Source organism: Myotis lucifugus, unplaced genomic scaffold (genome assembly GCF_000147115.1).
Source record: "Myotis lucifugus unplaced genomic scaffold, Myoluc2.0 scaffold_1251, whole genome shotgun sequence".
NCBI classification, from domain to species: Eukaryota; Metazoa; Chordata; class Mammalia; order Chiroptera; family Vespertilionidae; genus Myotis; species Myotis lucifugus.
In genome coordinates this window covers 27,567-48,036 of record NW_005872299.1, presented here as the reverse complement: position 1 = coordinate 48,036, position 20,470 = coordinate 27,567, and the positions used below count along the sequence as shown (strand labels likewise).

The window sequence follows — 20,470 nt, the reverse complement described above, 5'->3', positions numbered from 1 at the left end:
GGAGCTTCCACTCTCCCTAACTCGGAGTCCAGGCCTCCCCTAAGGACCAGGTCACAGTGAGAGAGGAGGGCTTTCCACCCTGGCCTCGGGGGCAGGGGTCCTGGCACTGAAAGGTCTGGAAGGCCACCACCCCATTGTAGAATCAGACTGGGGACCAGCCTGTCGCTGCAGGGTATGGAGCCCCCTCACCCACAGTACAGGCCGCCTCAGGCTCCACAGGCCCTCCTGGGTCCTGGCTCCAACCTGCAGGTGCAGGACCCACCCCAGCCGGGCACCAGCCATGCCCCCCAAATCCTACTCCAGCAGGAACTGTATGTCACAGCCTGGGGCAGGAGGGGCTCCACAGCCCCTTCTCACTCCCTGGATTTGAAACTGAAGCTCCTCTGTCTGCTGGAAGCCCCTCCCACCCCCAGGGAGAAAGTAGGGGCTTTGCAGGGCCTGAGGGGATGGTGCACCTTGGTGCCTCTCCAGCAGGGGCGCCAGTGCCAGGACAGCAGCCTCGGGAGAACTGGGGTCACCTCTCCACCCTCCTCTCTGCCGCCTCCAACCAACCAGGACCTGGGAGCTGGGGGAGCCGGAGGGTGGGGCAGGGAAGAGGGGGACTGGCTGGTCCCGGGCCCCTGCATGTCCGCCCTGCTCCGGAGAAGCTCAGAATGGGAGACTGAGGATCTGATGGAAATGAGGCTGCACTTCATTTGGTCCCAGGAGTTGATCACATTGGAAAATGGGGATTCGGCGCCCCCGGGTCAGAGGGAGCAGCGGTGACCATGGAAACACAGCACCTCCTGTTTGCATGCGGCCACGTCCAGGTCATTAAAGCCTCCATGACACACTGACTGCGACTGAAGGAGGAGGAGGACGGTCTGCACCCTCTGGGGCGGCCCTCCGGGCTGTGGCCTCCAGCCCCGGGCAGCAGACTCACCTCCACCCCAGCCAGGAGAGCCGCCAGGTCGCCCTCTTCCAGCTGCAGCCATAGCTGCCCATCCCACCTGGTCCCCCTCCCAGAGCCTGGGCTCCCCCAGCAGCACGGACCACCCACTGGCCGCCTTGGCCACGCCCACAGTAAGTACACTGAGTCCAGAGCAGTTTTTCATGCAGTTTAATGAGCTACAGGGGGTGGGGAGGAGGCAGGAGTCCTGCAGTGCCCGCCTGACTTCAGAGCACAGTCCACCTCTCTCTCCCTTTTGCCTGTCAGGGGAGAGAGGCTGATGGAGGTGCTGAGGCTGGAGGATCTCAGAGCAGGTCGGGGTGGAGGAGGGCGCTAGGTGCAATGAAGAGCTGGCACTGGGAGGGAGCAGGGAGGGTCCCCCAGACACCCTGGAGGGCCTGTCTTTATCTCATGGGCAGCATCCTTGCCCGGCCCCGGGCTCAAGGAGAGGAACGAATATGACCGCGGATCCAAGGCAAGAAGGATTTCACTCGGGCATAGACTCCAGGAAAGTTGGGAAGACCGCACTTGTGCCCAAAACTCACCACGCCTACCTGGACCCAGGTATCCCTCCATTTACACACCAAGGGGCCCCCAGAGTCACCCTGTGGGAAGAGGAGACAGGTGGTTAGTAGTCAGGGTCCCTGCAGGCAGGAGCAACGGATGGAGGCCACAGTCTGGGGGTCTCACATGGCAGGAGTCCCGGCCTTTGCTCCCGGCACACAGCATGTTTTTCTTGATAACCTTGTGGATCCTGCGGTATTGCCGCTGACAGATCTTATTTGCCACAATGGGGACTTTCACCTCCTGCAGTTTCCAGGGCGGCGGCAGCAGCTCTGTGAGAAGAAGCCCAGTGAGCCTGTGTTCCTGAGGTTGCGGACAGTCACAGGCCGCGGGTTCTAGAACCACACGCTGAGCCTCAAGCCCCTGGGGGGACCCAGGGAGTCACCCAAGAACCCAACTGTCTGGGTTCACTCGAGGCCAATGGGCTGATAATCTCTAGGCTGACACTGTGGGCACCAAGCTCCAAAAAGAAATAGAGAAATATATTTTTATCCACAAATAATTTTTACTGAGAAAAATCAGAGCAAGTGCTTTCCCCCAAGAAATGCAGAGTGAGCGGCCCTAATGTCAAATTTGACTTTGTCTATTTAATAGTGAATCCTTGAGCTCGTCACTGAAGTTCTCTCCTCATTCTCCATCCCACTATCGAGACTCAGGGAGAACGGGGACCCCCGGAAGGGAGGACATGGCCTGGTGCAGAGTGAGGGAGAGAAATGCCCATGGCACCCTGGCCAGTGTTTCTCACTGGTTAGAGCACTGGTCCGAAGGGTCCCAGGTTTGATTCTGGTCAAGGGCAGGTTCAGTCCCCAGCCCAGGTGGGGAAGGCAACTAAAGATTTGCTTCTCACATTGATGTTTCCTCTCCCTCTCCCATCCATTCTCTCTAAAAATTTTTGGAAAAAACATCCCTGGGTGATATTTTTTAAAAAAAATTCCCATGGCCATGCCTCACTGTTGCTCCTTTGTTCTCAGCTCCTTAACAGAGCAGACCCTGGAGGGACCCCAGCTCACACCCCAGCTCAGCTCTCCTCTGTAAAGCCTGGCCTGCCCCCTGCATCTGCCTCAGTCTCCTCCTCCCACTCCCACGCATCATCCTGGTTCTCACCTCCAAAACGAATTTCACCCCAGCCAGTCACCCAGCACCGTGTGCCTGGGGGGAATGAGGAGGAGGCTGGGGGGAGGCGGATCCACCTGACGCGTTTAGATGGTCTCACGGGGGCCTCCAGTTTGAGAAGTGCCACGTCCGCCCCACCATATACTCCCTTTTCAAGGCTGTACTTGGGGTGGCGGATGATCCTGGCCACCTGCACACTGTCATTGTATGAGGCTCTCACTCGTCCTAGTTGGACCTTCAAGTGCCGAGTCACTGGGTTTCTCCTGGGGACAGAAGTCCAAAGGCTCCTGAGAGGCTGTGGCAGGAAGTGGGCCAGCCCCTCAGGGTCCAGAGACCTCCCCTCTATGGTGGCAAGGGGAGCGCCAGGAAGCTGAATCCTGGTGGGGGGTCTGCAGCCACTCAGCCCAGCATCTGCCCCCAACACACATCACATCCCTCCCGACATTGTCCACCCCCCCCCCCCCACACCGGGTGCTGGCAGAGTAGAAACTTACCCTGGAATGCAGTGGGCAGCGGTCAGCACCCACTGTTGATTGATGAGGGAGCCCCCACACCAGAAAATCCACTTGTCACTTGTTGGATCCAAGAACCACAGGGCCACCTGCCACGGCCACTCCCCATAGGCAGCATCATGCCCCCCCACGATGCCCATCAGCTCAGTCCCTGGGCCGGGATCTGGGGAAGCAGAGGAGGAGCCATCAGGGACCCAGACACCGCTGCCCGGCACTCAGCATGGCCCCATCCTCAGTCCCTCCCAGAGCCACCCTCAGAGGGGGATCGCCACCCATCCCAGGGGCGGCCTCTGAGAGGTCAGTCAGGGGTTTGGAGAAAAGCCAGGCTTGGGGGTCAGGACCCACCTGAGGTGACAGGTACGGAGCCCCCCAGACTGGGGAGAGTCAGGACCAGCAGCCACAGCATCTGCAGGGGGAGAGGGCAGGGAGGAGAGCCAGTGAGGAGATGTGGGGCGCGGACACACCCTGGTAATGGAGAGGATGGGGCTTTGAGCAGGGTCCTCACCATGCCAGGTCTGTCTGCCTCTGTCCTGGACCCTCTGAGCCCCTTTATCCTCCTGCCCAGACAGGCCCAAGGGGAAGCCGCCCTCCTTTGGGGTGGGGCCTGGGAGGAGGCATGGCTTATGCCTTCAGTGGGACCAGTGGTGACCAGCAGACCAGCTATCAGATAAGAAACATGGTGTTTGCTCTCTGAGAAGACACTCAGTATTGGTGCTGGAGCCCTAGCTGGTTTGTTTCAGTGGATAGAGTATTGGCATGTAGACTGAAGGGTCCCAGGAATGATTCCAGTTAAGGGCACATACCTTGGTTGCAGGTTCTCCGGCCCTGGTTGGGGTTCATGCAAGAAACCAATGATCAATGTGTCTCTCACATCGATGTTTCTCTCTGTCTCTCCTTCTCCATTCCACTCTCCCTAAAAATCAATATAAAATATCCTTGGGTGAGGATTAACAAAAAATAAAACTAATAAAAATATTGGTGCTGGACACATTTCAGTGGCAAGATGTCAGTTTGCACATGAAAAAGAAAGAAATGACATGCTTTGCATCATTCTGTACACTGAAGGGTCTCCGGTTCAATTCCCAGTCAGACCTCATACCGAGGATGAGGGTTCATTCCCTGATCGGGAACCGTACAAGAGGCAAACGACCGATGTTTCTCACATGTCTCTCCCTTCCTCTCCCTAAAATCCATAAGCATATCCTCGGTGAGGAACTAAATAAATGATAAATAATCAGATGCTCTGAAACAACACAGCAGGGGCACGGATGGGATGGGGGCTGGCACCTGAGCCAAGAGCGGGGGGAGGGGGGAAGGGGAGGAGCAGCCCAGTGCTCTCCTGCCCCCTCCTTCTTTTGAGGCTCAGTGTGTCCCCCACAAAGGACAGACTCGCTGGACCTGGAGACAAAGTTTGTCAGTAACACCATGAGATGGAGGAGGCAGCTTCCCTGGAGCCTTTGGACGGAGTGGGAACTGTTGACACCTGGATGTGACACTTCCGGCTTCTAACACTGTGACAGAATAAAGTTTTGTTTAAAGGTCCGGGTCTGTGGCATTTCTAAGGCCGCCCCAGGACACTCAGACATCTGCTCAGCTGTCCTCATACATCCTATGCATGATCCAGCTTTGTCAAAATGCACAGCAAAGGGTGTGAGAGGTGCCAATTTAGTGCTAGTTCTCCTCACCTCTCCTCACCTCCTGCACACGCCTCCACCCCCACAGCGCTGGGAGCCAACTCCCTCTCACACTCCCTGCTTTCTGAATGGAGGAGCTCCGTGCCCCAAGTCCACCCGCCAGGGACAGGCTTTTCAGCCCTTTGACATTCTCAGCATCATTCTCTACTAAACATGGGACAGGAACAGATAGTGGTTTGAGAGGAGAAGGAAGAGGGGTTCCCACACTCCTGAACCACTGCCCGGTCCTCTGTGCCCTGTGAGCCCAGTGAGGAGACCATCAAGGGATGCTTTGCAGCACTTAGTTGTGCTCAGGTCTCTAGAAACCCATCATTCCCTCCTGGGGCCAGGGTCCCTGTCATCCTTGGGACACTGGGGATCTCTACAGAAAATCTAATGGGAAAAATGATTCTGTTTTTGAGTAATCGCTTCTCGAACTGCCTTCCACAATGAATGAAGTTGGAACAGAGGTTCCACTGTATTGTCAAAGGGCATGTGCTCTTCTCTTTTCTGCTTTTGTGTGCACTACTGTCTACAGCAACATTATCCCTCACAGTCAAAAGGCAGAAACAACTGAAGTTTCCATGACAGATGAGTAGGGAGGTAGAATGTAGTCCATCCATGCAATGGAGCATTGATCAGCCATGAAGCCAAGGAACCCCCGGGGTTTCCAGCAGCCCCAGAAGCTGGGAGAGAGGCCGGGGGCAGATTCTCCCCCAGAGCCCGGAAGGAACCAACCCTGCCCACACCTGGGTTTCATGAGATTCCCACAACCTTGAGATTAGATATTATAACCTCAGTTGTTAGAATTTACTGATCACAGGCACTCCTTACTCTTAATTCATTAACATTTAAGAGGACTTATTTTTCTTCTCAAGCAACTGCACACTTGCATATGTTGTTGATTTTTTCCTCAATCCGGTTTCTGCACGCTAAGACCCTTATTCTGAATTCTTTTTCTGTCGTGTTGCATGCCTCTGTCTCACTTAGCTGCTTTTCTGGCGAGTTCCCCTTTTCTTTCCTTTGGGGGTTTCTTTGCCTACCCATGTTTGACCTCACTGACATATCTAGATGTTGAGTCATTCAGTGGCTGCTCCCTGGGTGGCAGTGGCTCCTTGGGCTGTGGTTGCTCCTTGGGTGGTTGCAGTAGCAGCTGCTCCTCAGTTGGCAGCAGCTCCTCTGGTGGGTGCTGTTCACAGCTGTGGTGGCTCTTCTGGCTGGTGGGGGGAGGCTTCACGTACAGCTGCTGTTCCTCAGACAGAGGGTGTGGTGATCAGGAGGCTGCTGTTGCTTGGATCTGCTTTCCATGGGGAGAAGCAGGGCTCGTCTGAGTTCATGTCGTCGCGCTGCTTGAGAGCCGTTTCCTCTGGGTTAGTAGCCCATCTCTGGATGCCAGTAACAGCCACTCAAGATGGCGCAGTCTCACGGCTGAGCCGGCGCCCCGGGGGGTGGGGGGGTTCAGCCTCAATCTCTAACCTTCCCCTTTTTTCTAGGAGTTCTCTGTCTTTCCTGGCTGCAGACTGTCTCTCAGCTGAATCTCCTCTGCTTATTCGGGCTGTATGTTACCCGTTTCAGCTGCTCGCCCTTATCTGCTCTGGGACAAAGCACCGACACGTCCGTCTAAACCTCCGCCATTTTTTTCTTCCCAGTGCTTCTTTTATGCATTTTAAATTACCCCTGACTTTCTTCCTTTTGTTAGCCTGTCTTGTATTCTGTTCCTTTTGCTTTCTTTCGGTTTCCTCTGACATAATTTTTCTCAGTTCTTGACTTAAACAGGACATTTTCTGTCCTATTTGTAATAAATCCAGAAAGGACTGGTCATTTCCCTCCAGGTACAAGTCACCAAGTCCCTGAGAGTATTAAGAAGTGGAATTTTCACCATTATGAGCTATATATACTTTTTAATTTGCATTCTTTCCAAATGTAGGAGGGCTTGTGCCCATTTTTGATATAAGTTTGAGAAAGCTTAAAATAACAATGTACCTGTTGTTTTCCAATACAAGGCAATTGTAAGAGACCTCTGAGGACAGAAATTTAAGCTTAGTATTTACCCAGGATGTAAAAAAAGACAGAGAATTAAAATATCCAGCGTCAGTAACAAAAGATGGTTCATAGGACGCCCCTCATAAATTCAGAAAGTGAACTTGTTGGCAAGTGTTCTTCTCACATAGTGTTCAGCTGTGATCTGCTCCTGTTTAATGTCTATCAAAGTTATATGTGACCATAAAACTGGAAGTATCTGACCGCCCCATCCATGCAACTGAACAATCACACACACACACACACACACACACACACACACACACACACACGCACGTAAGCCCACACACGTGCAGAAGATGATGGCATACATACACATAAGCCCACACAAGAGCAGAAGATGATGCATGGGCACACATGATGGGAGGTCTAGGAGGCTCCTGGTGTAGGGAGACCAGCCTGGGGCTGAAAACTCAATCATGGGTGGCAGTGTGCCTGTGGGACCCTGGGTTACAGCCTTCTTCCCCAGCCTGCCCTGGAGCCAGGGGAAGTAGTGAGGTGACTGCACCTGGGCCCTTCCTTTGGCAAAATTGATAAACTCAGGGGAGAGCAATCCAACTACAAACCAAGACGCTGGGAATGTCCCACAGAGAGGTGGCTGCACCTCCAGCTGCTGGGCTTGTTTAGTAGGAAGCCCCCTAGGGTCTTTCCACAGCTACTAGGGTTCAGGAGTCTGGGAAAGGGCTGCACATAAATTAATGAAGAGACTAGGGAAGAAATATGAATTGGGAAGGCATTTTGGGGGGCCAGAAAGAGGCTCAGTTCTATTGACTAAGTTCACTTAACCTCTAAACCAGGGGTGGGCAAACTTTTTGACTCGAGGGCTACAATGGGTTCTTAAACTGGACCGGAGGGCCGGAACAAAAGCATGGATGGAGTGTTTGTGTGAACTAATATAAATTCAAAGTAAACATCATTACATAAAAGGGTACGGTCTTTTTTAAATTTCAATACTAGAGGCCCGGTGCACAAAAATTTGTGCACTTGGGGGGGAAGGGGGTGTCCCTCAGCCCGGCCTGTGGCCTCTCGCAGTCTGGGACCCCTCCGGAGATAATGACTTGCTGGCTTAGGCCTGCTCCTGGGTGGCAGAGGGCAGGCCCAATCCCTAGGTGCAGCCCCTGGTCGGGCTCTGAGCAGGGCTGACTGGGGAGTTGGGCCACCGCCCCCTGTCATGCACAGAGCAGGGCGGATTGGGAGGTTGCGATGCCAACCTCAGTCACGCTCAGGGTAGGGCCAATTGGGGGGTTGGGGCACCGCCCCCTGTCACACTCAAGACAGGGTTGATGGGGAGGTTGAGGCACCACCCCCAGTCAGGCACAGAGCAGGGCCAATCAGGGGGTTGGGCGCTGCCCCCTGTCATGCACAGAGCAGGGCCCATCAGGGAGTTGGGGAGCTCCCCCCTGTCATGCACAGAGCAGGGCCCATCAGGGGGTTGGGGAGACTCCGCCCTGTCACACACAGAGCAGGGCCGATCAGGGGGTTGAGGAGCTCCCCCTGTCATGCACAGAGTAGGGCTGATAGGGGAGTTAGGCACTGCCCCTGTCACACACAGAGCAGGGCAGATCAGGGGGTTGGGCACCGCCCTCTATCACCCACAGAGCAGGGCCGATCATGGGAGTTGGGGAGCTCCCCCTGTCATACACAGAGCCGGGCCCATCAGGGAGTTGGGGAGCTCCCCCCTGTCATGCACAGAGTAGGGCCGATAGGGGAGTTAGGGCACCACCCTCTATCACCTGCAGAGCAGGGCTGATCAGGGGGTTGGGACGCCGCACCCTGTCACACACAGAGTCGCAGGGCTATCAGGGGGTTTGGGCGCTGCCCCCTGTCACGCTGATCCGGTGCCAGGAGGCCTCGAGGCTCTGCTGATCCCGGTGCTGGGAGGCATATTACCCTTTTACTGTATAGGTTAGAGGCCTGGGACCAGCTGGTTTGCCCTGAAGGGTGTCCTGGATCAGGGTGGGGTTCCCCACTGGGGTCCCTGGCCAGCCTGGATGAGGGGATGATGGCTGTTTGCAGCTGGTCACACACCCTTCAGGGTGGGGGTCCCCAATGGGGTGCCTGGCCAGTCTGGGTGAGGGGCTGAGGGCTGCTTTCAGGCTGGCGGTTGTTGACTGAAGCTCCCAACCGCTCCTTTTTTTATTTTATTCTGGGCCAGCTTTAACTCTGGCTCTAGCTCTGAGGCTTCCACTGGTTTGTTTGCGTTCTATAATCGAAACAATGTATAACTCCAGCTCTGAGATCCCGGGGTTTTGTTTAGCTTCTATATTTGTTACAAAGTTTCAAACTGCCACCTCAGAGGCCGGCAGCGCAGGCGGGGAACGTTGGAGTCCTCCTTCACTGCAGCAAGCAAGCCTCATGTTCGCTTCCAGCTGCCTGGCTGCTGGCCGCCATCTTGGCTGACAGTTAATTTGCATATACTTACTGATTAGCCAATGAAAAGGGTAGCGGTCGTACGCTAATTACCATGTTTCTCTTTTATTAGTGTAGATAGAACAGCCGAACGGCCCGTGGGCCCTAGTTTGCCCACGGTTGCTCTAGACCCATGGCTTTTTATTCCCACACTTTGCCCTTTAGCAAAGCAGATATACATATCAAAGGTAAGGTTTGGGAAACAGTAAAGGATGATCAGGTTAGGGCCGTGGTCAACAAACTGCGGCCCCTTGAGTGTGGCTCTTCCACAAAATACCACGTGTGGGCGTGCAGGTACAGTGCGATTGTAACTTCGTGGCCACACTCAAGGGGCCAAAGAGCCGCATGTGGCTTGCGAGCCGCTGTTTTCGGACCACTGGGTTAGAGGAATTACCCTCAGCTGTTTGGCAGCAGGTAATAATATGCAGATTTTCAGCCCTTCTGAAGTTCCATAGCCTTCTGATGAACATCTTGCAGAATTATGACCTGTTGGAATTAGCCCCAGCAGAAGCCCAGTTGGCAAACCCTAGGGAGCCCAGGTGATGCCCATCAAGATTCCTACACATTAGAGCAGGTGGTGACCTGGGTGCCTAGGTCTCCCAGAGGAGGGAGAGCTAGTAGGAGGAAGTGGGGCATGATGGAGGTCAAGCCCTGATAACCTCGTGTCACAGGCTTGTACCTTGGGTCTAGGACAGAGGGCCTGGCTGTGGGAGGAAAGTCACCAGGAGAGGCTCCAGGGAGCTGAACACAGAACTTGGGGGCCTTCATCATAGGCTCCAGCGGGCACTGGGGAGTGGGGTGCTGCCTGGAAGGCGGTCACAAACGCTACCCTCGGTGAAGAGCAAGGCCATCCTCTGGACACAAAGCTGTGCTGTGGCCTGTGTCCTTCTGAGCAGTCGGTCAGAGTGAGTGAGATCAGTGTCATTGTCAGTGTGGTCACAGGTGTCCTGTGGTTGGTGGGGCCCGAATGGGACAGCCAGTGACATGAATGAGGGCCTCCAGGAGCCATCCCTGCCCCGGGTCCAACACCTCCATTGTGACACTTGAGGACCCCTGGTCGCTGGCACACTGCTGCCCCCTCAGCACCCCCACCCTGCCCTCGCTGGTCCAGCTTCGCTTGCAGTGTTGCAAAATGGGGCTGTTAGATAACAGAAGCTGTGCCGTTTGCCCAGCTGCTCTCAGCCTTCCCCTATCAGGGCACAGACATCCTCATCACAGCCCCGGCTTTGATCCTGACCCTGATGCCCACGCAGCCCCACCCTCACTCTGTGCATCCATTCCGATCACTCACACCTAGCACCTTGGCATCCCCTGTGCCGGCCTGAGGCCAGAAGGACTCCTCTTCAGAGCAGAAGTGCAGGGCAGGGCCCACCGCCCTTCCACACACAGTTGCTGGCCTGAATGCACATGTGCACTTTATCTTAGCATCCGTCTTCCTATTTTTTTTGTTAATCCTCACCCGAGCATATTATTCTACTGGATTTTTACAGAGTTCAAGGGAGGGGAAGAGGAGAAAGAGAGGGAAACATCAATGTGAGAGACACATTGATTGATGGCTCCTGCAAGCATCCTAACCAGGGCTAAGGAACAATCCTCCAAGTAAATGCCCTTCACCAGGAATGAAACTCATGACTCTGGTGCAGGGACCAATGCTATTGAAGTATGGTAGCAATCATCTCAGGTAGAAACTGTAGTTTAACTTTAACCCTGCTGTTTGGCTTCTGTACTTATTTGCTTTGTTTAACAATAGAAAAGTTACTTTGATTTTCCGAATTGTAAAAGTCATCCCATTCAATTGAATGCCTTATTGATTGTACTGTGACTATCCCATTGATTGTGATCTTACTGGTTTTAGAAAGCAAATTCCTCTGCACCTGAGAACCAGGACAGCACAATTATCCCAAGACCCGAGGGTACCAGATAATGTGTCCCTGTCAACTCAGTGATCCCAAGACCCTAGGGCTCTAGATTATGTGTTTCTGTCAACTCAGTGGTCTGAAGACCCAAAACTATAATTAATCTTTGTAGATAACTAATCAGCTCAATCTCGCTTCTGTAACTGCTTTGTGCAAACCAGGGTCCTCATTCCAAACCCTGGGATGTGATCAATACCTTTGTGATTTTTGTCTATATAAATCTGGTGTTGCGGCCATCTTATCACTGCGAGATTTGGGAGAGCCAAATGCGCACTTGTAGTCCCGGATTGCAATAAATATGACTCTTTAATTCGACTACTAGAGGCGTCCTTCTGTGATTTGCGGGGTACATTACAACACTATAACCACTAAGAAACCCTGGCCAGGGGCCATTCACGTTCTTTCTAATGGGAAAATGATTGGGTTTTGAACAGTCACTTCTCGAACCGCCTTCCACAATGAATTAGGTTGGAGAACCGAGGTTGCACTCTATTGTCAAAGGGCATGTGCTCTTCTCTTTTCTGCTTTTGTGTGCACTACTGTCTATAGCAACATTATCCCTCACAGCCAAAAGGCAGAAACAACTCAAGTGTCCATGACAGATGAGTAGGGAGGTAGAATGTAGTCCGTCCATGCAATGGAGGATTAGTCAGCCATGAAGCCAAGGAACCCCCGGGGTTTCCAGCAGCCCCAAAGCTGGGAGAGAGGCCTGGGGCAGATTCCCCCCGAGCCCGGAAGGAACCAACCCTGCCCACACCTGGGTTTCAGACTTCTGCCTCCAGACTGTGAGAATCCATCGCTGCTGGTTGTGCGGCCCAGATTGGGGCACTTCGTTATGGAGTAAACACAGCTGTTGAGAAGGAGCAGGAGGAAAGTAACCAGTAACACTTCCTGTTGGAGTTCTAGTACAGGATGGTGCAACCTGTACTATCTGGAACTGAGTTCAGGGTGAAAGGAAACCAGGAACTTGGCGGGTGGCAGAGATCAGCAGGGAGCAGAGGTGCCCATGGTGTTTCTTGTTGCGGGTAGGGAGGGCTGGACACTAACCAACAACAGGGCATGTGTGTGTTTTTCTGTGGGTGCCTTTTCCCATATCCTGACTGTCCCTGGGCACCCGTGATGGAGCGGCCATCACCTCTATAGCGTCTCCTTCCTGGACCAATGACATGAAAGCAAAGGGCAGAGAGCAGGAGGGAGGTGGCAGCAACTGTGAGATGTCAACCAATTCTGATGGGCAGAGGCAGATGGAGGAGGGGGAGGGGCACACAAATGCCTGCTGAAGGGGGCTTGTTCCCATAGAGGGCCCTTCACACCCACAGAGATGCTCAGGATGTAGAAGCCAGCTGACCCAAAAGGAAACTGAGCAGGAAACGTACAAAGGACAATGTTCCCTGGAAGCATTATGTTCAGTGAAATCAGCAGGCGCAGAGGCCACACAGTGTGCGCTTCTGTTTATGTGAACTTGGAACCGGCCAACCAGTGGGTCCGGGCTGCCTGTCACCACCTGAGCCAATTCAGCAGAGACAGGATTGAATCTTGTAAGAGAGTTTATTCCAGTCTGGGGGCAGGAGGGGGGCAGCAGGTCACCCACAGAAATCTGCTCTGCACCCCGCCCCCCCACCCATGAGCCAAGTGCTTATATTGGGAAGACAGACAGAGATGACATGGGAATGTGGGCACGGGGTCATCATTACAGGTTATAAGTTGTGCCGGCTGGGGTGGCGGGGGTCACAGAGGGTGGATGCCTCCAGGCTCCTGGTACCAGATTATAGGTAATAGGGGCTGGGGGTTTTACAGAGCAGGTGCCTCTGGGACTAGATGATCTCAGTCAGGAGGTGGTAAGTCTCTCCATTAATGACAGACAGTTCTGCGGACAGGAGGACGGACTGCATTCCCATGCGAGCTGCCATGGCCCAGGGCGCACACTCCCAGCCAGGTGAGAATGTGCTTTCTCTGATCAGAACAGAACAGTCATGAGTAACATTTCTTATAATTACAGTGAACAAAAGCATTTTTCTTTGACAAACATTGGAACAAGTACAATTGTTGAAATTTTCATGAGATTCACACAACCTTGAGATTAGTTATTATAACCTCTGTTGTCAGAATTAAATTACCGCAAACACTCCATACTCTTAAGTCATTACCATTTAAGAGGACTTATTATTTTCCTCAAGCAACTGCACACATCTAAACTTTATAGAGAATTTTGTTCTTATGTCTCATGACCAAGAACTTTTGTGCAGAAGGCAACTTGATCTTGAAAGTGTTAAAGAAAATAAAATGGGGCAGAGCTAACTTATTGTGCTTAGCAGTTTTCTTGCAGAAAGCTTGCAGCCTTTATTGCGGCATATTCTAGATAAACACTAGACCTCTGGCAACAGGAGGAACCAAGAACCAGACCCTTATGTCAGCAGAACTGTTTGCAGCCAGCTAAAGTTATTAAAACCCTGCCTCCCTCTTTATTCACCACTGATTGCTTTTTTGGCCTCAGCCCACCTGCACCCAGGTGCTTAAAATTAAAGTTCTTTTGAAGCATCATGGCCTCATTCATAGGTGAGTGACCCCAGTTCACTCTGAAACTTTCAGATCTTATTCATCTTAAAATCAGGTGCTCAAACACAACACTGGGGCGGGGTTGGGGAGGTGGGGGGAGGGCAAGGACAATAACTAGTGCCAGTGTAACACTTTCTCAGTTTTTGTGTCACCAAAATATATTTCACTCGCCTTGGCTGGTTTGGCTCAATGGTTAGAGTGTCAGCTCTCAAACTGAAGGGTCTCAGGTTGGATTCCAGTAAAGCACACGTACCTCCCTTGCAGGCTGGATCCTTGGCCCTGGTCGGGACCTGTGGGAGAGGAAACCAATCAATGAGTCCCTCTCACCTCAATGTTTCTCTCTGTCTCTCCCCTCCCTTCCTCTCTCTATAAAAATTAATGGGAAGGAACCAAGATGGTGGCATAGGTAAATACCTGAACTTGCTGTCTTGCTCAACCACTTCAAAACTACAACTAAAAGAAAAAAAAAGACATCATCCATAACCACAGGATGGCTGGCTGAGTGGAAGTTCTACAACAAGAAGGGAAGAGAAAAGTGCATGTAGACTGGTAGGAGGTGCAGAGGTGCGGTAGAGGAAAGGTACAGAGGAGCGCGTGGAAAAAGGCTGGCAACTGGGTATGCTGTAGTCTTTTTCAATCGGGAGGGAGACACAAACTCTTGACTGCTCTAAATTCCAGCACTGAGTGAGACACTGGGGACCTAGACTCATACAGGAAGAAACTGGACTGTCTGGCATCAGGCCAGAGCAGGAGGGCGGCTTTCTCTCAGAGGTGGTCGCAGCGTTCATTGTTCCTGCACAAGGCCTTGGGACACAGAGACCCAGGGACCTATCTGGGAAAGGGCAAAAGGGCAACCATTGCTGTTTGCTCTGCCCCATGATTCCCTGAGACCACGCCCCACCCAATTTACAACTCCACCCAAGCTGTGCACAGAGGCATTTGCATATGAATGGCCTGGCCTTTTGCAATCTATAACCTAACAAACTGCAGCTAGGTCAAGAACACCAGAGCTTCCAAAAGAAGGCCTAAGGCTCATCAGCAGCCTGCATTGCTTCACAGCTACACCTCAGCTGAGGGCCTCCAAACCCCAAACAAAGAGGAGTAATCTGCAGATCCCTCTGTAGCTCCTGCTGGGTGGCCTCAGGCAGTGGCTGACTTGGCACCCCCTTGGAGATCCAAGAGTCAGTGTACCCAGTGGTCTAAGTGAGACCACACCAGATTACAACTCTTCAGTTCCATAAGAGACACACTCAGGGGGCAGACTCAGTGAGCACCAAAGCCCCACTGAAGCAAGTCTTGCCCCAGAAGGGTCTCTCCAGCACAGCAGTTCTCCCATAGTAGACACAACTGGTCCTCAGCCAATTGGCCTGGAGATCAATTTCTCCCAGTGTTACCAACAGCAATCAAGGCTTAACTACAACAAGACTGTGCACACAGCCCACAAAGGGGTGCACCAAGAGCATCCACCTCAGGTGACTAGGAGATTGAGCCACTGGGACCTATAGGACACCTAACACACAAAGCCACTACTCTATCAACACATGGAAGCAGCCAATATGCAGAGACAAAGAAACATGACACAAATGAAAGAAATGGAGGAAAGCAAATACTGGATATAGAGTTCAAAACGTTGATTATAAGGTTACTCAAGAATCTTCTAGAAACCTCCAGGAAATTTAGTGAGACCCTCAAGGATACAAAAAAGGACCAACTAGAAATTAAGCATACACTGACTGAAAAAAGAATAATATACAGAGATCCAACAGCAGAATAGAGAATCCCAAGAATCAAGTCAAAGATTTGAAATACGAAGAAGCTAAACACACCCAACCAGAAAAGCAAAAAGAAGAAAGAATCCAAAAATGTGAAGATAGTGTAAGGAGTCTCTGGGATAACTTCAAGCGTACCAACATTTGAATTATGGGGGTGCCAGAAGAAGAGAGACGGCAAGATATTGAAAACATATTTGAATAAATAATGACAGAAAACTTCCCCTACCTGGTGAAAGAAATAGACTTACAAGTCCAGGAAGCACAGAGAACCCCAAAGTAAAGGAATCCAAAGAGGATCATTCCAAGACACATCATATTAAAGTGCCAAGGGCAAAAGACAAAGAGAATCTTAAAAGCAGCAAGAGAAAAACAGTTATCTACACGGGAGTACCCATACGACTGTCATCTGATATCTCAACAGAAACTATGCAGTTCAGAAGGGAGTGGCAAGAAATATTCAAAGTGAGGAATAGCAGGAACCTACAACCAAGATTACTTTATCCAGCAAAGCTATCATTCAGAATTGAAGGTCAGATAAAGAGCTTCACAGATAAGAACAAGCTAAAGGAGATCATCACCTCCAAACCATTATTATATGAAATGCTGTAGGGTATTCTTTAAGAAGAGGAAGAAGAAGAAAAAGGTAAAGATAAAAATTATGAACAACAAAGTGACAACAAACACATATCTATCAACAAGTGAATCTAAAAACTGAGTGAATGAAAAATAAGAACAGAATAAACTGGTGAACACAATAGAATCAGGGGCATAGAAAGGGAGTGGTTTGACAATTCTCGGGAGGAAGAGGGTGTGGAGGTGTGGGAAGAGACTGGACAAAATCGAACTCCTATGGATGAGGACAAAGGCGGGGGTAAGGGCATGGGGTGCTGTGGGAACCAGGTGGAGGGGAGCTATGGGGAGAAAAAAGAGGAACAACTCTAATAATCTGAATAAAGACTTATTTTAAAAAATCAATAGGGAAAAAAATACAGAATTGATGAGCAAAAATAGATCCAGAGACAAATGGCAGAGGAGGTGGGAGGGGTTAGAGAGCAACCAAAGGACTTGTATGCATGCATATTAGCATAACCAACGGACATAGACACTGGGGTGGTCAGGGCTTGCCCAGAGTGGGAATGGCTGAGAGGGAGGAGAGGGAGGGGGGTGTTGGGGGGGACGTGTCACTCAGTGGGGAAAAGGAGTCGTATGTAAAACATTAGACATTAAAAGAAAAAAGTCCATACACAGAAAAAAAAGGCTAAAAAAAATATTCCGGTGTGAGGATTAACAAAATAAAATAGAAATTTCACTCAAGGATTTTCTTGTCAAATACAATTGTGTTTTGCGACCCAATTTTCTTTTCTTTTCAATCAAAGCAAAATAGTTTAATGATAACTTTTTACTCCCACCTGTCATCAAAACTTAAAAGTTAACGTGTCATGTATCCTGAGAAATCCTGTGAGTGGGACTCTGTGGGAAGGGCTATACATTGATAAGAGCTTACAGCTTGAGGATGCTGTGTCTCCCACCCTATGACCACCACATATGTGTCTATTTTATTTGGACCTTATGTCCCTTAGCTCAACTGGACAATGTCCTCTCTGAAATCTTGCACATGTTTTGTTAGATTTCTTCCCAGGTGGTTGTAGTAGTCACTGGAAATGCTATCTTACTGATTCCTCTTCTCAGTGGCCATTGGCCGTGCCTAGAAGGCCTGTGGGATTTCAGCGCTGGACCTGCGTTGATGGTGGGCAAAGCTGCCTCACAGCATTCATACTAGTTCTAACATTGTGAGCAGATGGTTTGGGTGTTCCGTGTAGAGCGCCATGTTGTTCCTGGTGGTCTCCTCTCCTCCTCCCTGGTCCTCACACCTTTTATGTATTTCTGATCACTGTGTGCTGCCTGGAGTCACCTGTACTCTCTGGGCCTTCCTGACCATCATCCCTCATTCAGGGGCCGGCTGCCAGAGTTCCCTGAGTAAGCAGGATGTTTGCTGTGGCTGGGGGAAAGCCACTCTTACCAAATTAAAGAAGTCAACCTCAGCCCAAGTTTGCTAAGAGTTTAATCACAAACTGTGGTTGAATTTATCAACCCCCCAAAAAAGGTATTTTTCTATATCTATTGAGGTTATCATATGGTACTTTACCATCTATTTCTGCTCCGTTAATGTGGTAAATTGTACTGATTTGTGTTAAACCGCGGTGGTTTAGACCAGCCTGGGGTTTTGGTAATTATTTTACACATTGGAAGTTGGTTTGATAATGTTTTACTTTGGATTTTTCAATCTATGTTCATAATGGAAATTGGCCTGCAATTGTCCTTTATTCTATGGGCCTAGTTTTGTTCTCCAGAAAGTGTGCCCGGGAGCTGCCCCTCGTTCTGTCCCTGGAAGATCGCTGGGGCCTTGAAGTCTTAGTGTAATTCTCCAGGAAGCCAGGCTGTGGGGTAACACCCCGTGTTGTACTTTATATGTTAGTTCTGGGTGGATGTTCCCCTCCCAGAAGCAGGCCTTTCATGATTACAAATCTGGTCCCGTTTCTCTTTCTCCTAAAGTCAGTTCTCAGGAGTTATACTCACCTAAAAATGTTCCATTTCACCTGATGGCAAGTTTGTTTAATGTAGTTGTTCAAACTAACCTCTTCTGATTTTTAAAAACCTCTGACCTGTCCATGTTTCTGTTCACCCCTTTATTACTAATTCTAGAGGCCCAATGCATGAAATTCCTGCCGGAGAAGGGAAGGGAACGCAGGAATCCCTCATCCCAGACTATGACCTCATGAAATCCAGGACCCTTTGGGGGATGTCCAACTGGTGGTTTAGGCCCAATTGGGCCTAAACCGGCAGTTGGACATTTTTCTCGCAACACGGGAACCCTCACTCCTAACTGCCCATCTGTGTGCTCCTAACCAGTTTGCTCCCTGCTCCTTAGTGCTACCATTGATGCAGGAATGGCTCATGCCACAGCTGCTGTGCTCACCATCCATGAACCAGGCTTCTAGCTGAGTGGCATTGCAGCTGTGGGAGCCCGCTGACCACCAAGGGGGCAATTCCTGTGTTGAGCGTCTGCCCCTGGTGGTGAGTGCGCATCATAGCAACCACTCATTCTGATCATTCATTGTAATGGTTGCTGGGCTTTTATTATATAGACTAGAGACCCGGTGCACAAAAATTTGTGCACTGGCGGTGGTGGTGGTGGTGGGATCCCTCAGCCCCACTTGTGCCCTCTCACAGTCTGGGACCCCTCGGGAGATAACGATCTGCTGACTTAGGCCCACTCTCGGGTGGCAGAGGGCAGGCCCAATCCCTAGGTGCCTGCCCCGCAGCCCCTGGTCAGGCTCAGAGCAGGGCCAATTGGGGAGTTGGGGCACCACCCCCTGTCATGCACAGAACAGGGCTGATCAGGAGGTTGTGATGCCACCATCAGTCACGCTCAGGGTAGGGTCGATTGGGGGGTTGGAGTGCCACCCCCTGTCACACTCAAGTCAGGGTCGATGGGGAGGTTGTGGCACCACCCCCTGTCTCACACAGAGCAGGGCAGATCAGGGGGTTGTGATGCCACCCCTGTCACATACAGAGCCAGCTGATCAGGGGGTTGGGGTGCTGCACCCTGACATGCACAGAGCAGGGCCCATCAGGGGGGTTGGGGCTCCATACCCTGTCACACACAGAGCAGGGCTGATCAAGAGGTTGGGGAGCTCCGCCCTGTCACCCACAGAGCAGGGCCGATCAGGGGGTTGGGGAGATCCCCCCTGCCATGCACAGAGCAGGGTGGATCAGGAAGTTGCGATGCCACCCTAAGTCACGCTCAGGGTAGGGCCGATTGGCGGGTTGGGGCGCCACCCCCTGTCACACTCAAGGCAGGGCCAATGGGGAGGTTGCGGATCCACCCCGTCACACACAGAGCAGGGCCCATGGGGGGTGGGTTGGGGTGCCGCACCCAGTCACACACAAAGCAGGGCCGATCAGGGGGTTGGGGCGCCTTCCCCTGTCATGAACAGAGCAGGGCAGATAGGGAGATTGTGACCCCGCCCTCTGTCACACACAGAGCTGCAGGGCGATCAGGGGGTTTGGGCGCTGCCCCGTCACGCTGCTCCAGGGGCCAGGAGGCCTTGCTGCTCCGCTGATCCCGGGGCTGGGAGGCCTTGTGGCTCCGCTGATCCCAGTGCTGGGAGGCCTCGCGGCTCCGCTGGTCCCGGTGCTGGGAGGCATATTACCCTTTTACTATATAGGATAGAGGCCTGGTGCACGGGTGGGGGCCTGCTGGTTTGCCCTGAAGGGTGTTCCGGATCAGGGTGGGGGTCCCCACTGGGGTGCCTGTCCAGCCTTGGTAAGGGCATGATGGCTGTTTGCATCTGGTCACACCCCCTTCAGGGTGGGGGTCCCCACTGGGGTGCCTGGCTAGTCTGGGTGAGGGGCTGAGGGCCGTTTTCAGGCTGGCGGGTGACTGAAGCTCCCAACCTCTCTTTTATTTATTTTTTTATTTTTTTATTCTGGGATTTATTTACCTTCTATGGCTGTCACTGGAGCTGAGAGCCATCTTTAGCTCTGAGGTTCAGCTCCAGCTCTGAGACCTCGGCTGCTGAAAGCAGGTTTCTGGGCTTTGTTTAACTTCTGTATTTGAAACTTTGTTGCGACTCCAGGTCTGAGATCCCAGCCAGCTAACAGCAGGTTTCTGGGTTTTGTTTAGCTTCTATATTTGCAACATTGTTTCTTAGAAAGCAGCTGAGAGGCCGGCAGCGGCAGGCTGGAAACCTGGCTTCCTCTGTCACTGGAGCAAGCAAGCCTCCCTGTTCGCTTCAGCTGCCTGGCTGCTGGCCGCCATCTTGGTTGGCAGTTAATTTGCATATCTCGCTAATTATCCAATGGGAAGCGTGTCGGAGCTACAGTTAATTACCATGTTTCTCTTTTATTAGATAACTAGAGGCCCAGTGCACAAAAATTTGTGCACTCGGGGGGGGGGGGGTCCCCCAGCCCGGCCTGTGCCCTC

At 51.9% G+C, this 20,470-nt stretch overlaps 1 protein-coding gene across 1 annotated transcript in view; it reads right to left on the bottom strand.

Annotated features, from left to right (window-relative positions):
* Positions 1-1,368: 1,368 nt before the first annotated feature.
* LOC111824354 (mastin-like) overlaps positions 1,369-20,470 on the bottom strand; it is a gene marked incomplete at its 5' end in the record, with an annotated part of 46,535 nt that continues 27,433 nt past the window's right edge. Inside the window, 5 exons of the mRNA XM_023748284.1 lie at positions 1,369-1,533; positions 1,619-1,764; positions 2,597-2,868; positions 3,100-3,280; positions 3,463-3,523. Of these exons, the coding sequence (XP_023604052.1) occupies positions 1,369-1,533; positions 1,619-1,764; positions 2,597-2,868; positions 3,100-3,280; positions 3,463-3,523 (825 nt within the window). The remainder of the gene's footprint in view (positions 1,534-1,618; positions 1,765-2,596; positions 2,869-3,099; positions 3,281-3,462; positions 3,524-20,470) is intronic.